At 43.1% G+C, this 20,574-nt stretch overlaps 1 protein-coding gene across 5 annotated transcripts in view; it reads left to right on the top strand.

Moving 5' to 3' along the window:
* SPIRE1 (spire type actin nucleation factor 1) overlaps positions 1-20,574 on the top strand; it is a 140,924-nt gene that overhangs the window by 87,773 nt on the left and 32,577 nt on the right. For all 5 annotated transcript variants that reach the window (XM_064481646.1, XM_031439240.2, XM_064481647.1 and 2 more), the window contains 3 exons: positions 605-730; positions 17,199-17,276; positions 19,366-19,530. In XM_064481646.1, the coding sequence (XP_064337716.1) occupies positions 605-730; positions 17,199-17,276; positions 19,366-19,530 (369 nt within the window). The remainder of the gene's footprint in view (positions 1-604; positions 731-17,198; positions 17,277-19,365; positions 19,531-20,574) is intronic.

Below are 20,574 nucleotides of genomic sequence, written 5' to 3'. Positions count from 1 at the left end.
CCTGACAGCCTTTTTCCTAGATTATACAATTGAACGTGTATGAGAATGAGGCTAGGCTTTAGAACCCAAGAGGACTGCGCTGAGTTCTCCTCCTCCCTCGTGTCAGCTTTATGACTGGACCAGTCCTTTGACTCCTCTTCAGCCTTCTTTGCTATGAAATGGGGCTAATGTAGGGTTACACTGAAGAGTGAATGATAGTTATGCTGTGCACACAACACGTCAAATGCAGTGCCTGGCAGGGTACTTACTCCGTGAATGGAAGCTGTTAAGATACCTGTGTTATGATCGGTACTCAGTGACTGGTAGTTCCCTTTCTACTCCCAACCCAAACTTTCCACGTGTCCTGTCACTTTCAAATAGAAGCTAACCAGTTCTAGGAAGCTTACCTGGGCTATTGGGCGTTTGTTAGCTAGTGGACCACTCTTTCCATGTAGTTGTGTGAGCTCTGCTGCTGGTCTTGTGGTGCATTAAGCCTTGGGTGATGGGAGTGGTGGATTTGCCTTCCTGTCTGATGTGAAAATACGAATATACTGGATGTGTCTGTTTTCCAGGTACAAAAGCCGCACAAGTAATAAACAGGCACCATTATTTTCCTCTCCCGTAGTTATGTGCTGCTCACCTGCCGGCTGAGTCAGAGGCACCCAGTCATTACCAGGCGGTATGTCGCGCACTGTTTGCAGAGACAATGGAGCTGCATACGTTTCTGACTAAAATTAAGAGTGCAAAAGAGGTGAGTGCTACTGCTTTCCTGTGGATTGGCCTGTGAAGGAGAAACCTGAATTTTCAACATTGCTCATTGTATTTTGTGAAGTATTTATTTCCGTCCTTCTGTGCTGAAAGTCATTCAGGAGAGAAGCAACTTAGGCAGAAGTACATCTATCCTTTATTACTGTGTGAATCCATCTTATAAAACAAAGATTTTTTGTGGGGAGGGTATCACTCCGTGGTAGAGCGTGGGCTTAGCATACATGAGTTCAATCCCGAGTACCTCTATTGAAAAAAAGTTTGGTAAATATTAGAAAAGAGTGCTTTTAACGGTTATAATTATCTTCCCCATCTCATTGGAACTGAGATTGCCTCCTTCAGAGAGGCTAGTGGTATTTTTAGGGTGTAAGTATGGTCTTGTGGGGTTAGAGTAAGCTAAGTGAGTTCTTAAAGTGCTTCCACTTCTGAGCTTAAAGAAAACTATTAGTAAATATTTTATCTATTTTAGGGAGCTTAAAATTTTGTTTTTGCACTCAGTGGAAACTTTGCTTTGCCAAACACATTCTCAGGAAGAGATTATTTATTTAAATAAAAGTGTTTTTAAATAGTAGCCTCACAAGTGGAGTAAAAGAACACGAGTGTTTGGAACCATTGGTAGCTCTGGTGATGCCCACAGAGACCGGCCAGGCCTTGGCCAAGGTGGGGACCTGAAGGTCAGGGTTCCAGCCATGTGTCACCCTGTCATCTCTGGCACCAGCCACATCTAGGTCTTCATAGGTTCTAGTTCTGTCCTGTTTCCCTGCTCTAGTTCCTTACTTTGCTGATCTCTTCTCAGCCTTTTCCATTCTTCTGCCTAGAAGCTCTGCTCCGCTTTTAAGAAGAAGGACTCAGCACCCCTGGGCTCTTCTTGGGACGCCTGCTCCCCAGGGGCAGCACTTTCTCCTGCTTGCCCCTTGGGGACGGCGGCTCTGTCCTGCTCAGCCTCCTGTCTCTGGACTGGGTGGGCTGGTGATGTTCTGTCTCTGATGCTTCTGAACAGTGGCTCTTCATACCTGTTCCAAAGCCCCTGCCACCCGCTTCTGTGATTCCAGAAGCTGCTGTCACTGCCGTCATCCTGACTGATGTGTTCGGTAAAAAGAGACTGTAGCCTGTGTCCTTGACTCTCCTCTCCTTCTGCACTCTGCTTCTGAGCACAGCTTCGTCCTCCTGATGACCCGCCATCCTTCTGCCCTGGAAGTCATGGGCTCTCATCCCTCATCTCCTGTCCCCCTGCACTTTGAGTGCCTCCCCTCTCTGCCACCTGAACTGCCCCCCCCCATTGTCTGCCAGTTTGTCAGCCCTTCTGGGATTCACTCCTTGTCCTACATGGATGAGGTTTAGTCACTTTGCCAGGAGTTCAGGCCCACATGTCCAACCTAGATTATTACCCCAGCCGCCTGCTGGTCTCCTCATTGTAAATTCTCTGTCCGATTCATCTTCTACTTTGTCAACGAGAGTTTTTTTGCAGACGACAGATCTACCTTGAGGGGTCCGGCTCCAGGGCCAGACCGCTATGTCATCTTCCAGGCCTGGCTGGAGGCTGGCTTTCCCTGGCAGGCCTCACGAGGGCCAGCTGCCCTCCCCACCCGGGACTGGCATGCCGCACTCTGCTTTTCTGGAGGGGACCCCGTGGACTTGGAGCGCTCCACCAGCAGGCCATGTGCACACGCACACCTGCGGCCCTTGCACAGGCGCCTCCACTTGCAGGACCTTGGTGGGGGCACCTGCTATCCTGCTTGCCCTGCCCGCTCCCAGGCCCGTGACGTGTGTCGGGGGACTGTTGGCCAGCACTCTTCCGCAGTGACAAGGTTTCCCCCTGCACTGTCGTGCAGTGTCATTCTGAAGGTGAGCGGAACGGGAGCAGCACATGCTTGGTGGCCTCTTGTTGGCGCTGTCGCAGTGAGGCAAGAAGACGTGACCATTGCTTTCGCTTTGCCTCGTCCTTCCTGACCGCTGGACACCTGGCAGCTCAACACAGGAGGCTTGCCCATAGAGTGAAGTTAAAGTCCATTGTTTTGCACATGAGGCCTTCGTGGCATTTCACCTGCTTGTTTTTATTCTCCTTGTCACCTCTGTCTTCTTTGCGTTGTGCACTATCCAATCAGAACTACTTGCAGTTTCTGAGTATCTGGTGCTTGTCTGTCTGTGACCCAGCACATCCTACTCTTTCTACCTGGCCCTTCCCCTCGCCTTTCTGCTGGGTGAGCTGCTGTTTACTCACCCTGCCCTGCTCACAAGCTGCCTCCTCTGTCAAGTTCTCACGGCCCCCCTCCACCCCAGAGTCTGTGCCCTTCACTTTCTCTGTATCTTGCACATCCTTCAGTCTTGCTTCTCATACTCCATGGTAGCTATTTGCTTATTTCTTTGAACTTTTTATTCACGACTGTACCAAATTCTTCTTGAGATAAATGTGTTTTAAATCATCTTCGTATTAATGACTCTTATTGCAGTGTGCACACATAGGAAACAGTCTAGAAATGTTGGTTAAACTGAAATACTTAATGCATTATGTCTGTTTTTTCGGAACTTGGATGGTTTTCTTCTGGTTGAAAGAAGGCAGTTTTGAAAGCATTTCTGACTATTAGAAATATTTTGGCCAAGAACTTCTAGTAAATACAAGAAGTTTTATGGGGGTATAAATTAGGTCTTTGAGTGCTCTGTCCATTCTTTAAGTTTACACATTAAAAATTCATGTAATAGTGAGTCTTGAAGGCAAGCCATAAAATATGTGAAAATCCTGATAAAAGAATATTCTGTCATTTAATTACAGATTTTATGCCATATAAATTTTCTGTCAGTAGTGAGGTTTTAGGAATAAAGTCTTAGAGGGTCCAAATGGATTTCCTTTTCCTCTTCAATGTATGCAGCTTCTTGAAATTATAGAAGGTTTTCATACATATTAGTTCACATGTGAATGTTAGCTGATTTAACCTTTAACGTATTCTCAAGAGTGCTAAATTCACACTAATAATAAAAACTCTGCTAATTTGGTAACTTTTCTGAAGATCTCAAAATATGCATTTTAAAAGTCAATCTTCTATACCTGTGAGTTAGTATATATCAGTTGGAATTTTCAAAGTAATAAACTCTAATACAAGTCGATTGATTATCTGAGTATCAGTGATGCTTTGGACAACTTTGTGTTTCTGTGTTTGTGTGTATAAAATTAGGGTACAATCTTAGTATCAGGACATTTGAGCTCAGCTGCTGATAGTGTTCTTGATTTGGGAGACCAAAAGTACTTTAATTATATTACATTTCTTATATGCTCTACTGACAGTTTATTAAAATATGAAACCCGTAATCTGTTTCCAAGTGTTACAGTTGTTTTATAAAGTGGTCATTGCATTTACTAGACCTACCTACTTTACAGAGTACAGAGTCTTATAGTTCATCATTTATTTATTTAGAAAGCAAATTCATTTTCATTCTGATCTCTTTTCATAATGTGATGATTTTGTTCTTACACAAGGAATGAGGTTGTTCTCCAAATGATAGGGGAGATTTGGATGGGCCTGCTGTTATTGTATCTCAAAGGCCATTTGACATCCTTGAAAGTAAGTACATACTCTTGCGTCTCGTAAGCAATGTGATATCCTTGCACGTAGTGTAGCTGGAGGGGCCATCTGAGCAATCCATTTAGTGCATCAGGCTGTGTGAAAGAGACAGCTTGTGCCCTGCTGCCGGTGACCCACCACAGCCCAAATCCCACCCCCCCCCCCCGACTGGCTAGGGCGGAGTGGAGAATTTAGCTTGTGTGAATTATTTTATGGGAAAAGAAGAAATTGTATCAGTGGTGGTGTGCTTTAGTTTGTTTTTGTCTAGGTAGTTTTTGGTCATCCTGGTTTTGCTATTATTAAGTGAAATTACTCTTTAGTCCCTCAGACGGTAATTCCTGCTGCTCTCCTGTATTGTACGCCCTGCAGGTAGAAAACAGACTCTGTTGCTTGCTTCATTTAAACCTCAGGAACAATCCCAAGACTAGGAAGTCGGTTGATTCCGTCTGTCCCTAGCATGCTGGAGCCGTTTGTGTCTCCATGTTGAGAGTGTGTGGGGGCCTCACCCCTGTCCTCCAGGGGTACGTTGTTTCACAGCAGAGGTGTAACTGTAGAAAAAACTTGATGGATCAGAGAAGTACACTGTTTTAAAAAATCTGTCTTTTAAGAAGAATCCTTTTTTAATTTAAGCAAATAAACCACTTCTTTTCATTTACATTATATTTAAAATATGTATATCAACGGTCAGTTTTTCAAAGCCCCTTTGCTGTTGGTGAATCACATTCTCCCAGTCATTCATGTGACTGCTTAAGTCACATAGCCTTTGCTAGATTTCTGTTCAGTTGTCTTTAAAGAGGGAAGAGGGGGCAATTAGACATGCTAACTGTGCGTTAAGTCATAAAATTCTCTGCAGAAAAGTGTAATTCATGTGGCTAAATCTTTGTTCTGTTCATTCACCAAGATTTTCCTCATTTTTGTGCCAGTCTTGTTTTGTGTAAGCAAAATGTATGCAGATAAATATTTTAAACTGCATTTTAACTGCATTCCCAGTAAAATTTCCTCTTGTTGTTGTGTACTATTTCGTATTATGTGTCATGCTGTTTTATGATACATTTTACATTTGAGATGGAGTTTATAGGAAGGCTGCTCAGTGCTGTAGATTTTATAGAAAGCACAGGTTGTCAGCATTGAGCTGGTATCAGTATGGACTCAACTTCTGTATTTCAAAGTCTAATGGTAAAAACCCCTGCAAAGAAGAAATTCATAACACAGTAACATTAGCTGTAAGTGGATGAACGGTCACAAGAACTGAGCGCGGGGAAACCATGTTCACGTCGCTGCAGCGAGACTCCAGATTATAAGGCGTGTGAAAGGTTTTTAAAGCCGTAATTTCTGTCGGGAGATGAAAACTCCCTCTCCCCTTGCAGTTTCCTGTATCAGACTTGCAAACACGCCCAGAATGAAGGCAGAGCACCCAGGTGCTGTGCTCTCTGCGGGAGGAGGCGTCTGAAGCAGTGGAGCCGTCCCGGGTGCCTCAGGCCAGGCCCTGCGGGTGTGGACTGCTGATTTTCCGACTCTGAGGAGCTTTGATCTCTTCTCAAGTGTGCCGGCACCTGTGGGGCTTGCAGATTTAGTTTCCTTAACTCCTCTTACAAATTCTGGGTTCATTCACCCTCTCAGGTGTGGTTCTTCCCTTGCATCCTTCAGTCCTCAGCAGAAGGGACGTCTGGGGCCTCCCCTAAACACGCTAGCGTATTTATCAGACTCGGCCTTTTCTTACAGTCGCAGTACGCTGTGTACTTCCTCCCTGGCAGCCACCAGCCTCTGGTTGTCTAGCTGGTCTCTCCTGACTCCTTGGTGTCTGCCACTAGGATATATTCTCATTGAGGCTAGAGACCTTTTCTCTCTAACTCACTGTGTGTCCTCAGTGTACCAGTGCTTTGTAAATACTTGGTCAGTGTGAATGACTTAGAGAACCTGTTCAGGTTCAGATGTTGTAGGTCTGATTTCTCACCACTTGCCATGAATCTTGGTCCCCTGACACTCCTGCCTTGTCTCCCGAGGGCAGAGCCTCCTTCGTGTCCTCACTTCCGGTGCCTTCCTCCTGCAGTGGCCTGGCCTCTCCTGCCTGAGCTGTGGCAAGCTTCCTGACGCTGTTGCCCTTTTCACAGGTGGTCTGTCCACCAGCATTACGTCCCTGCGTAAAGATGTTGTTGACGCCTTCATACTTGTGGGCGGGAGGTTTAGACCCCTGAGCATGACGTAGGGACTGTTTACAGTTGGACCCCGATCTGACCTGCCTCTTGGTCCCCTGTTCCCCACACGTGCATGTCTTCCCTTCCTCCAGTCCCCGATTGCCTAGGGCCTCTGCACCCACTGAAATGTCCTTTTCCTCTCTTCTCTCAGTTAGAAAATGCTTACTTATTCTTAAGACCTAACTCAAATGTCCACTATTCTGAAATGCTTTTGCTGATCAAAGTTAATTTCTTCCTTCTCTGTGTTCATTCACAGAGCATTCTGCCCTGGCTCCTGTCACTCAGCACGCTCTGTCAGAATTGTCGTTTACGTGTGTCCCCTCACTGACTGCGCCTTCTCCAGGACAGGGCCGTGTTTATGCTGCCAACCCCGTCAGAGAGTTAGGCCAAGAGCAGTGTCTCTTGTCGTCTTTTCAGGTGTGTTCCCCTTGCTGCTTCCTCAGCTTAGGGCAACCCTAGGTCTCTTCATTAATGAGACTTTTTTTAACCTAATGAATGTCACATTTTGATTCTAGAGTTGGATTTTCCTGAAAGTTTAACGCATGAACATTCGAGAAGAAATGGAGCAAAAAGAATCAGCCTTAAGTTGTTTACAGCCATCCCCTCACATTCAGCCTGTGCCCAGGGGGGACCTCGGGAGTAAGGTTGAGACTGAACTGCTTGGTTTTTATTAATTTTTCAAAGATTTACACTCTAAGGAAACTTACATACTTTGGGGAAAGAGACCCAAAACCCTCAGCAGCAGCTCTGAGCTAAAATAGTTTATAATTGTTAAACATTTATAATCCCTGGTGTCTCATTCTTTTTATTAAGTGATTGACATTTTTGTTTCAGTTAGCCTCATACAAGAATCATGGTTTTTTGAAGACATCTTTGAGCTCAGTTAATCTTACATAAGATATTACTAAAATATTTTACTTAAAATGGAGTATACTATATGTATATAAAATGTATATATAAAGTACCTTCTGTTGCTGGGGGGGAAAACATTTTGGAATTGATTAGGCTGTTATGAAATTATCTTTTGTCTGTTCCTTAAATCAAATAACCATATTTTATAACCTGCAATTGGTTGAAAAAAAATCGAATGTAAATATTTCCCACCCAAGTGTCTCTTAACAGCCAGTAACCAAATCCACCTGTGTTGTGGTGCTATTGGTAATTAACACATTGACTCTGAAGATATCTGCTTGTGACATGACTTCAGGCTGTCTTCTGCTTGAATGAAATGCACTTACAAGCAAAGCCACAGGACCTCTGTCTCACTCACATATTGATGTATACTTTAATTAGCTTTCTCATATTCCCTCCCTGTCCCTCTCATGTCTGCTCCCAGCATCTCTAATAATAAAACTGCGATGACATTTAGCTTAACTGGAAGTTTCTTCCTAGTGCTAAAACAGATTTCTGTTCCTCCAAGTGCTGAACATATTTTTTGAAAGAAAGAAATCTACCATCAGATGTCTGTCTGTAAGGTTGCCATTTGTTCATTTTAATTCGATCACCTATCGTTTGTAACTTTTTAAGGCCCTTGTCAAAATCTTTTTTCTCTTTGATTTGTTCTTTTGTGAGTGTCAGTAAACGTGCAGAGCACTCACCTTCCAGCAGTAGTGAAATGACCCTCTCTGCCCTTAGATTTCTTTGCTTTGTCCCTTCCCCCTGCTAAAATGCTTCAGAAGAATCTTTTTTGTAAAATAACACGTCAGAACTCTTCTGCCTTTCAGGTCCTGTGACTCTGAATTTAATGAACTTTATTATATCAGATAAAATTCACACGTCAAACTCCTGGAGTGCGGAAGTACTGCCATGCGCCGTGCACCTCTGCTTCTGTCCCCAGGCCATTCGGTGTCTCTCCCACAGGCAGCGGGTACTGTTCATGTCTTCTCTTTCCTTGAAGAGGTAGCTTATGTGTAACTAACAAAAACATGCCGGTGTTTTTCTTCCCTGTTCTACACTGTTCTAAACCTTGCTTTTTTCATTTAGTAATACGTCTGGAAGATCACTCATGTCAGTGGGTAGTGTCTGCATCTCTCGTGTCTCCATGATAGTCTGTCATGCGGAGGTACTGTTACTGGTCTGATCAGTCCTCTGCTGACAACGAGTAAGTCACTTCCAATCTTTTGCTGTTTACAATGCTGCAATGGATAGTTTTTAACCTGTCTTTCTTGGGTGTGATCACATATGTGAGATAAATTCCCAAGAGTAGAGTTGCCGGGTCAGAGGAGTTGTGCATTTATAATTTTCATAAGATACCATAAGATTGTCCTTCTTAGCGGTTTACTAATTGATACTTTCGATGGAAATTTAAGTGTCTACTTTTTCTGCATCTTCACAATGTGTTTCCTAAGTGATAAGTGAAAATTTGTATCTCATAGTTTTAGTTTACGTTTTCTTTATTATGAATGAGATTGGGTGCCTTTTCATACCCTTAAGGGCTGTTGTATTTGTCAACTGCCTATTCATATTCTTTGCCCATTTTTCTAATGGTCTTGGTCTTTCTTACTGATTTGTATTCATTCATTAGGAAAACAGCTTTTGTGATATAATTTGTAAATGTTGTGTCTTACATTTTAATGAGTGTTTTATAATGATTATCACTGCATGTTTATAGTTGTGAAAATTGTTGAGTATAAAAACTGAATGGGCAGATAGATGTCTTTAGGGAGATACTGTGAGTCCAGCTACTTGGGGCGAGATGGTCATAGACACTCAGCCTGCATGTGTGTATGTGTGTGGGTGTATAAGTATATTGGGAGAATAGAGGAGCAGTATTCCTTCCCTAGAACCTAGAGATGAATTCCCTCATTTTGATGACTTCATCTTTACTTTTTCTAATTTCCACAGTGACCCATATAAATTTGAATTAAACTGTACAGAATAGGCAATTTATAGTTTAGTATCTTAACATTTTCATATTTTTCGTAGAAGTTTATGCTCTGACTTTCTCTCATGTCTTCTCCTGTCCCACCCCTCTGGGAGCAGGGGCACGTTACATCTTTAAGAAAGTGCCAGAGAATTCCCCGAGCATCAAATCTACTGACCATATGCATCAATGTCGTTGTCCATTTACGACTTTAACTGGCTCTAAAAATTCTGTTAGTTTAAATCTTTAACAGTCGGAAATTACTAAGGAAACTAAAACTGTCATGAGTATCTTGACAGATTTCGGACTTTTCACGTCTATTAACATTCACACATCCTAAGGAAGACTTTGTGCACAGCGTGTTGCCCTCCGTGTACTGCCTTGTTCTCCATTCTTGTCTGCAGCAGACTTGCTCAGGGAGTTGTCTGTTGTCGCAGTCTCCACTTCCGCCTGTTCCGTTCTTCCCTTACCTCCTTCCACCTTTGTTCCTTCCGCTTGACTAAACAGCATGTGAGCATCCCAGCAAGTAAGAACAGACACGCAGATTAGCAGCGAGCAGCACAGCGGGAAGGGTGCCGTCCACGGTCTCCAAGCGGAGGGGCTCATTTTCTCCCTCACCCACACACAGCGGCGTACGTCCCATGAGAGAAGAGGCTTTTTCTGTCTAGCTTACAACTGTTTATGGAGTGCCCCAAACTGTCTGCAGTGCAGTAAGCAATTAATAAATACTTGTTCAATAAATAAAGGTTGAAAAAAAAACCCCACAGTGCCATAGAACTTGATGAAAATGTAACTCGTATCCTTTTATGATTAGCCATTAGCTCTTTAATATACATGGGAGCTTTCCATTTGTCAGAAGAACTGCTGCAACTCCTTGGGGGCTTTTTTGTGCTCTAATTTCCAAAATGTTAATTTGGGGCTGGTAAATATGATGATGAAGTCCTTTTTCCTGCTTTTCTGTGATAAAAGTATCTGAGTTAGGAAGGACATCATGACTCTTACTCTGTGAGGCTAATATGTATGTTCTATTTATCATATGCAATGTTCATATTAGTGACTTGGTTACTTGTGAAATGTATTTAATAGTCTATGTAAGTAATTTCTTTGAAAGTATGTTAGAATATTTTAAGTGAGTAAAAAAGGTTTGTTCAAGGAATTATTGAAACATACTCCTTTTTATACATTTAAAAGTTTCTGATTGAAATATGTACGCATTATACAGGGAATACCATTAAATAAGTAGTTTAAAATGGGTAGCAATATGGAGGAAAATGGTGATCATTAAAATGCTGATATTAAAATCTTATTTTAATATATGAATGTATTTGTAAGGGTGGTTTAACCTAAAAAGAGACTTTTGTATGTGAGCTGATGTTGAATCTATGCAAATAAATTAAAATTACTCTCTGAGCATTTAATGTACTTGGGATTCACAGAGTAGATTTTATTTATTCTTTTAAGATGCCGGGAACTAAAAATGTTGGCATAGAGCGATTCTAACTGTAGCTTGAGAATGGTTACGTCAGAAACAGGGAGAGTTAGCTGCCATGTGGACGCTGTCAGTTAGAACTTTCTCTCCATATTCCCAGCACAGGCTGGCATCTGTTACTACATTTGTGCAGGCAAAAAAGGGAAAAAAAATTTTATGCAGAAGCTGGAATATAACTGATGGAAGTGTGTCTCTAAAACTAGAAAAACCTGAGATTTCTCCTTGCGTATTTATCCAAGCTTGTTCAGTTATAGTATTTATAGGCTCTCAGCTACTTTGCACTGATTTATTGCTGAGTCAGGACTTTTACTTCATGATGAGGCTAAAAAGGTCTCATTTGGTAAAAGAAATGGTTTTGTAATTGCATGGAAGTGTTTACAATCAAATTCTCATAGATACTCATTGGCTTACAGGAACTAATACCTACTAAGTAAATACCAAATGACTCACACCTGCCAGTCTGCTTCATATGAGCCAGGCTGCATGTGTGTTTCTTCTGTGTTATTTTATGTAATGTTAACAAAATCCAAAAGGTATTCATTAGTCTATACATTTTACAGATGAGAAAGTCAAACTGGAGACTCGAGCAGTGATGTGCTGTCCAGAGTCACACAGCTGGGCAGTATCTGAGCTATGGTTTGTGCTGCTTACTGTTCAGAAACATAAAGAAACGTGAAATTCTCGGGCCATTCAGTGAATCATCTTCAGGATTATAAGCAGCAGATAGTTTTTCTCAGTGGCAGGGAGACAGGGATGTTGTCACAGTCCAAGTAAGAAAGAGATGTATGAAGTCTTAACAGTGACGCCATCCTGGCTACGTCCGTCAGGGTGTGTCGGAGGATGGGAGCAGTTGAGGTTGGGTGGGAAAGGGCCATGTGCTCCGCACACCCTTCCACCAGGCCCCCTGAGACGTGGAAGCATGAGCTCGTATTTCTGGAGTAAAGGGACGTAGTGAATCACAATTCTTTCCATTGCAAGTGACAGAAATCCACTGGAATTATCACAGGTGGAGTGGGCAGGAACATATGGCCCCTCATTTGGGAATGGCAGGGCACTGCTGCTGCGGGCACAGCAGGACCCAGCATCCCACAGGCCGCCACCAGGGTCGGCTTTCTCACTCAACATCCTTGGACAGGCTCCTACTAAAGGCAGCTAAATTGACAGTCTGCAGCCCAAATCACACATTTTCTCAGTTCAGTAACTCTAGCAGAAAGTTTTTTAGTTAACGGAGACAAGAGGTCTTGGAGGAAGACAGGGAGTCAGGTTACCCACTTGGGAACCGGTCACTGTGGGTGGGAGGTAGGCTGCGCTGCCTGGTCAAGGTGGCGTCCTCACCCCGTGACTGGCGGTGAGGGGCTAGGAAGCCGTCAGCCCTGCTGAAGGCGCGGGATGTGCGTCCCCAAAGAGAGAAGGACTGTTATCTGATGGGAAGGAGGGGAAGGGTTTCTGGGAAAACAACAGATGGCCACAGAGGGATCATGTAGTTCCGTACAAGTCAAAATATCTTTGAAAGAGTGAATTCTCCCTTTAAAATTCATGTAAATTTTGTTTTAAATATCTACGTCTCGTTTTATTTTTCAAATGTTCCATCTGTAGATTAATTTACTCTCCAGGAAATAGACTCTGGGGTAAAGTTTGAATTCAGGAGGTTATTGGGGGTTACTCTGGGGAGCACCTGTAAGGGGTGAGGGAAAGGTTACCTATGATGCAGGTGCGGCAGGCCTCAGGTGATCGCGAAGGGAGCTCAGAACCTGGGATGGCCCTTCCGAGGTGTGCCGCGTCGAGGCCGAGGCCAGGGGCCTGACCTGTGTGACTGGTAGTGGGCCACCTGGAGGAGAGCCTAAGCTTGCAGGGCAGCTGCCTTCTCTGAGTGCAGCTGCTAGGACGGGGCTGGGCTATGACAGCCCCCAGTAGCCGGTGGAAGAGAACTTTATTGGGAGTCGGGGTGGGGGTTAAGGTGTGGGCCTGGGTAGCTCGCAGAGCATCCAGGAAAGTTATCTCCAGAAAGATGTGTTGTTTATTTGTTGTTGTGAGTGCTCCCTGGCATGTCTCTCTCCCAGAGTTGGACCGAGTTCCCCAGAAGTACTTAAGGTACTCCAGTGTGAGGGTTACAGCACAGGCCCTGGGAACCCATCATGGGGGATTAAGAAGACAAACTAACGGAGGGAGAAATGGAAGCAGAAGGAGCAATTCGGAGACCTACTCTAATCAGCTTTTTGGTAGCAACGGTAGGAATCAAGAAAAAAGATAGATACTTCCAAGTTGCCGAAGACTTCGCATCTCCTGCTGTCTCCGTACATTTGTATTGCTTTCTTTTGTTTTGATCGTGAAAGGACCTAAAAATCATTGGAATTTAAAAAAAAAAAACAACACAAGCTTGTAAAGATGAGTTTCTCCATCGTGTTTACAGTGTTTTCCATTATCTTTGGTTTATAGATCATTGGGTAAACAATATAGTGCTTACTCTGGGAGCAGCCTTTAGGTGACGGGAAATACTGTCCCATCCCTTCAGGGGATTCTGAATTTAGAGAAGAAAATACAGATTGTCCTCTGGATAATTTTGCTTTTGATTGAGCTTCCTCTTATTAAAGTTGACTCGATAAGAGCTATTGAAAAGATCTAAGTGTTGAACATTCTCATTTGAAAGTATCTTAATTCACTTTTTCAGCAAATGTTTACTAAACACCTACTGAGTGCAGGGCACTGCTCTAGAGATTTGAAGAGCCCCAGCAGAGCAGACCAAAGCTACTCCCTCATGAAGCTTGGAATCCAGCAGGGAGAGGCAGACAGTACGCATAGTACACAAACCATATGGACTGTTAGAAAGCAGGATGGACTGTGGGAAAAGTCATAGACGGGGGTTGCTCATGGCAGGGTGTGGGGCTGGGAGTTTGCACAGGATGGTCAGGGTAGGCCCCACCGGGAAGGTGACGTCTGAGCAAGAACGAACGAGAAGGCTGTGTGGGAATTAGCCCCATGGGTATCTGGGTGAAGCATCCTAGGGAGAGGGGACGAATGCCCTAAGGCGGGAGTAGGGAGAGACAGCAGGAGAAGAGGTACTTCCTCTCAGCTGCCTGTGTGGAGTGTTTGGGTGGGTGGGTGACAGAGCCTGACAGAGTCCTAGGGTGCCTGAGGCAGTTCACCTCCCGACTCTCTCTTTTCTTTCACTATTTAACTGTAAAAACAAAAACAAACAAACAAAACTGGAGGGAAGAATCTTCTAGTCAAGAGAATAATGTGTACTTTAATTCTTTTGGGGATGGAGCCTGGGTTACCGTCATCGGAAAAAATAACATGTGTTTCTTTTTGGTCTCTTCTCCACTCAGCTCTGACTTTGATATTTCATGAAGATGTGGTCTTGGGTTGAAGACTACGGCTAAAGTCATCAGAGTTTTTTTTTTTTTCAAAGATTAAGATCCCTCATTTCTCACTGGGGATGATCGGTTGAGCGTGAGAACTGGTGTGTGCACCAGGGCAGCTGATGCGTCTTAAAGACAGAGAGCCGGGAGCCCGGACTCAGTCAGTGATGACCGTCACTCAGGTTGTGACGTGACGTCACCCCAGCTACTAAGTGCCCATTGTCTGTAAGGCCCACGCACAAGCCACAGATTCCATTCTTTTCCCTGGTGTAATACCAATTCATAAATACTTACTCTGGCAAAAGTGAGGTAGAATGCTACCCGTCTGTCTCCTGAGGGTCCTCTAGGAGTCCGGACACGTACATTCCCAGCAGGACCGCTCTTCTCACTGTCTGGTGCCTCATGTCTGAGTCCCTGGTGCCACTTCTGCCTGCTTCTCGCCTGCTCCATCAGTCACCTTGGGGGTGCAGCCACATTAGCGTGCTTCTGTGAGCCTCAGTTTCCCCCGCAACATGGGTCGTGATTGGGTTAAATGATGGCTGCCTGAAGGCTTAGCCCTTGTCCCTGCTCTGCAGACTGCTGCAGCTGGAGCCTTGGAGAAGAGGAGGGCTCTGGCGAGGAGCAGGGAAAGGGGCTGGGGCCGCACAGAGGGGAACTCGGATGTGCCTGTGGTGGGGGGGTATGAATGCAGGCCTCTGCTGTGTTTCACTGATGGGGAGGTAGATGGTGGGATCTTCTTGTACAGGTGGGGAAGAGGGGAGCCTAGACAAAGCCATGACTTAGGGTGGCACATGTCTTACTGCGTAGCCGCAGTTCACCTCCTGCGGGAAACGTGGTGTTTCTTTTAAAAATAATTATGGAAACATATTTTGAAAATCAGAAATATTTCCCCCCATAATTTCTTTCCTAGAGAGAGAAGAAATAATGCATTATTTATATCACCTTTTAAGTTCAGAGTAATTTTATATTCTTTCTGTGTTAATATTCCTGTACATTGTTGAGTACACAAAGCAGTGGTGTTATTCTCATTTTGCAGGTGATTAATCCATCTGAAAAGCTAAAAAGGTTGTTTGTAAATATTTCATTAGTAAGTATTCATTATTTTCATATAAAATTAGGCATCATACAGTGCTCTTATATATATATTTTTTTTAAATTGAAGTAGAGTCAGTTTACAATGTTGGGTCAACTTCTGGTGCACAGCACGATGCTTCAGTGATACATGAACATGCATACATTCATTTTCATATTCTTTTCCACCACAAGTTACTGTAAGATGTTGAATGTAGTGCCCTGTGCTATACAGTGTAAACTTGTTGTTTATCTGTTTTATATATAGCAGTTAGTATCTGCAAATCTTGAACTCCCAGTTTATCCCTTCCCACCCTCTTCCCCTCCGGTCACCATAAGTTTGTCTTCTATGTCTGTGAGTCTGTTTCTATTTTGTAAATAAGTTTGTCTTTCTTTTTTTAGAGTCCATATATGAGCGATATTGTATGGTATTTTTCTTTCTCTTTCTGGCTTACTTCAGTTAGAGTGACAATCTCCCAATCCATCCATGTTGCTGCAAATGGCATTATTTTATTATTTTTTATGGCTGAGTATAGACAGTGCTTTTAAACTCAGTCGAAATGCAAACAGACAAACAGGCTCAGCAAATGTAAAATATATTAGGGTTGAATTATTGTGAGTAGGAATTGTTTTCTCAAATTTGTGATTAATATGTAAATATAGTTGAACCTTGAACAACACGGGTTTGAATGGTGCAGATCCACTTACACATGGACTTTTTTCAGTAAATACACACACTGTTACACAATCCAGGGTTGGCTGGATCTGGGCATGTGAAACGGCAGGCACAGAGGGCTGACTGTGGGACTTGAACACCTGCAGATTTTAGTATCCGCTGTGGGTCATGGAAACAATCCCCCATGGATACTGAGGGATGGTGGTATGTTTTACCTTCAGCATTTCCTTCAAATTGCAAATGCTGAATGAATGCAATTTAAAAGGGTACAAACTTCCAGTTGTAAGATGAGTAAGTTCTGGGTATGTGATGGTGACTGTAGTTAACAACCCCATGTTACACAGGTGAAAGTTGCTAAGAGAGTAAATCTTATATGTTCTTACAAAACAAAAAGATAATTATGTGAGGTGATGGAAGTGGTAGCTAACCTTATTGTGGTAACCGTTTCACAATATATACATGTCTTAAATTAAAAATGAATGCATTGTATGTATTGAAATTTATTCATTAAATTATTTGACAAATATGTATTGAGCATCAAAAATGCCAATACTTGAGTAGCTTCTGAGAATAGAATTCCGTGTCGTGAGGTCTAGAGGGAAGCCATAAACAAGTGTGAAATTGCAGTGTTGATGAGAGCTACAGAGGAAAGGTGTGCAGTGCTCTGAACTGTACAATAGGGAGGTTTGACTTACTCACGGAGGAAGGGAAGGCTTCCCTGAAGAAGTGGTGATCCTGTCAAATCACTTGATACCTGACCTCTGGGGGAGGAGCAGGAGTAGGCAATGGGGGAGTGGAGAGCGTCCCGGGCAAGACTGCTTCAGAAGTCCAGGCAAAATAAGATGCTGCTGGATGAAGGGGTTTGCCGTGGAGACAAAAGAAGAGGACTTAAGGTAGAAAAACAGGGAGGAAGTCGTATCTGTGAGATTAATGATGCATTGAGTATGGGGGTTGAGGGAAAGGGAATGTTAGAAGATGTGAATTAATATTGTGACGGAGGTTTATCCACAAGGCCTTAAAAGGAAATTAGAATGAGTGGTTTCAGTTCACCCCTCTGTAGGGCTGTGTCTAGTTTAGTTTACTGAAATTGGCTGAACTTTACAGAGGAATAGCTTTTGTACTGTCTGCTTCAGAAACACTTCTGTTTATATTTTATCTGAAGGTATCTATTTGAAATTTTAATTTGAGAAGGTAGCTTGATGAAATTTTATGCCTAAATGTTTTATTTGAATTCTAATTGGTAGAATCTGAAGAAGATTCAAGAGATGGAGAAGAGCGATGAGTCTAACACAGACCTGGAGGAGCTGAAAAATGCTGACTGGGTGAGATAGCTGGGTGTTCTCTCTGTTCCGTTCAGTGTTGAAGAAACTGTATCATGCTTTTTAAAATGCTGGTTTATCTTAAGGACTGTTGTATGAATTGATACTACACAAATTTGAATGCCTAGTCTTACATTTGAGGAAATAGCTATTCTCCATTTTAAAAAAGTATCTGATTTTATTAGAACCACCCGCAATGTCTCTGGGAATTTCAGCATTTAAAAATATTGACCTTTCTAATTATATTAATACCTTAGCATGCTTTTATGTGTAAGTCAAAGTTTAAGCTCTGTGTCAGGATATAGTGAAACTATAGTGTGGTCCCCTCATTTATCCACTGAGTAGTCACTGGATTAGGGCCCTGGGATGCAGAGTGAGTAGCACAGGGCTCTCTGCGCTCACAAAACCGAAGGGTTCTGAGTTCAAGGACAGATGGTTGCAGTGGATTTGTGCGTCCATTGTTTTATGTAACTGTGACTTTAGTTTCTGAAAAGTCATTTGTAAAGTTTTTGCCAAACAACAATGTATAAAGAACTGAGCACACCACAGAGCCTGTTTGAATCCTTCCATAGACTATAGCAGAAGCTTCTGATGTGAGTAACCGTCCCTAACTGATCTGTTCTGAGAATTCAGAGTTTCACGTATCAAGTTTTCTTAAAGCCTGAGAAGATCGAGAGAAGAGACAGTTTTTTTCAAAATGAGGTAATATTTGAACTGAGTGTTAAAGGAATGAGTAAGAGAGGTTGAGACTGGAGCATCCCCCAGGGAGATCTGAGTGTTCTGGGGAGTCGTGTCAGGATGCCTTTAGCGGCAGAATCTTAGAGTCTGTTTTGGATTGTCATATTTTAGAAGATGATCTAAAGGATATACCACAATATTAAGTTCCTCAAATTCTCTTTGGAATAAGAAATGATACACGTTTGTTTAAAATTACAAATCGTTTTTGAGGATATTTTTGAGAAATTTAATGAGTTATTTTATGTAGACAATTCTTACAAGTATATCACCTGATTTTTAATATATTTAGGTCACTTTTTGAGCCACTTATTAATTTCAACAAACTATGATATTTCACCTAAATGCCATATTGATTTATTCTTCACTGACGTTAAGAATATGATAGCTTAGCTTATAGACAGGAAAACAAACGGGTTAAAATATAATAATAATATACATATTTAATGTATTTTAAATTATTGTAAATGCTTCACATGTATCTCATTGTCTTGAAGAGCAGACAAAGTAGCCTACTATTGTTTGTAGACAAGAAAACTGATATTTAAATAATTTGTGCGAAGATAATAATAACATAAAAGTTGTCATTTTTGAACATTTTCCAAGTGCAGAACTTCAGCTCTGATCCTCTCAGGTTGGTGAAGGGTACCGTTTTCTTCAACTGACTAGGAAGACAGGGTTCAGAGAAGTGAATCAGAGAAGCTTGCTGGAGATCGGATGGCAGTAGATGGTCGTATTAGGTAGCTGTGGTCACGGCAGTGCTATGTGACTGAGCACTGCAAGGTGCAGCAGCATTTATTTAGCTCACGAGTCTGCCCATGAGAGGGTGGCTCCACGCCGTCCCACCCTCCTCCTGGGTAGTCCCATCAGCGGGTTCATGCCAGCCCAAGCATGATGTTCTCGTGGCAGTGACAGGAGCAGAGTGACAAGCATTATGCATCTGCTGCTGAAGCCTCTGGTCATGGTCATGTCCATGCATGTTCCAGTGGGCAGCCAAGTCACAGAGCCAAACCCAAAGTCAAGTGTGGGAAATGCGCCCCTGTTCAGTGAGCAAAGCCACGTAACGTGTCACACGAGGGGGCAGGAGGAGCTGAGGCCGCGAATGCAGGCTAGCACAGCAGGCGAGTTACGGTTTACGCGCAGGTGTCTCTGCGGTTGAAGCCGGTGGGTGCTCTGCTGGCTTTCTGCCTGCTTTCCAGTATCCTGAAATCTAATTTTAAAAATTGTTTCTGTTTGCTTTACTCATTGTTTTGTGATCCAAGCATCCAAGCTCTTCATTTTTTCTGTATGACTGTAGCTATTTAGAGGAAACTAGTACGTTTATTAATGGTTGTCTCCCCAACATTGACTCTTGAAGGCTCGATTCTGGGTGCAGGTGATGAGGGATTTGCGGAATGGAGTGAAACTTAAGAAGGTTCAGGAGCGCCAGTACAACCCTCTGCCCATCGAGTATCAGCTCACGCCTTATGAGATGCTCATGGATGACATTCGATCCCGAAGATACACTTTGCGAAAAGTGATGGTAAGTAACAAAGAAAACTCTTAATGGATCGTGGTTATTTTTCAATGATCTTATTTGTTGAAAATGCTCTTCTTAATATTATGTTTTAAAAATTATTTCTTCTCATAAAAGTAATACATGGTCATTATAGAAAAGTTGGAAAATACAGTCGACTCAAAGAGGAAGAGTTACAAATGTGTAATTCCACAACCCAGACAAAAATTTTGCTAACATGCCGGCATATAACCTTCAGTCTTTTTTCTATACATTTTACTTGGACAAAATGGATTAATGGTGAATACTTTGTTTTGTAAACAGTTATTTTCACTTAACACATTATAAACATCTTCCTGTGTTATTGTATGTTCAGCATCATCATTTCTAAGTGACTGCGTCTTTGCCAGCTTATGTCTGTACCAGAGTTTATTGAGCTAATCAGCTCGTCCAGTTGTAAGCAGCTTATTTTCAGTATCCTTGTATATGAATCTTTTTGAATAACTACAGTGAAATCCTTGAGTTAAACTCTCAGCAGTGGAAGCCTGGTAGCTTTGCCTGTGCAGCGTGACCTGACTCACCACCTCTGCCTCCGATACCCTCTGTTCCAAGCCGCCGCCGCCTCTCACTCGGAGTGTTGCTGCCGCTCCAGTCTGTCCTACCCTAAAGCGCCCGGAGCAAACTTCTTTAAGTGAGAACGGGGTGATGTCGGTGCCCTGTCGGAACCTTCCGCTCCCAGCACACTCAGAGTAAACTGCACTTCCTGACCTTGGCCACCAGGTCTGGTCCGGGCTGCCTCTAGACCTCACTTTCCACCACCTTCCTGCTTGGTTTTCCCTCTGGCCACCGTGGTCCCTGCCACTGCCTCACAAGTGCCTCGCGTGCCCCTGCAGCGGGGCCTCTGCTGTTCCCTCCCCCTGGGGCCTCTTCCCACACGTCTGCATAACTTGCCTCGACTTTCCAGGTCTCTGCTCAGATGTCTGCTCATTGGGAAGGTCTTTACCTGCGTGTGTCAATAGCTCACGTTGCCATGTATTTTCAAGTTTACTGTGTCCCTTACAAATGCAGGGA

The sequence above is a fragment of the Camelus dromedarius genome, chromosome 32 (assembly GCF_036321535.1).
Source record: "Camelus dromedarius isolate mCamDro1 chromosome 32, mCamDro1.pat, whole genome shotgun sequence".
Taxonomy (NCBI): domain Eukaryota; kingdom Metazoa; phylum Chordata; class Mammalia; order Artiodactyla; family Camelidae; genus Camelus; species Camelus dromedarius.
The sequence above is the reverse complement of the archived record's forward strand: the minus strand, read 5'-3'. Positions and strand labels throughout refer to the sequence as shown.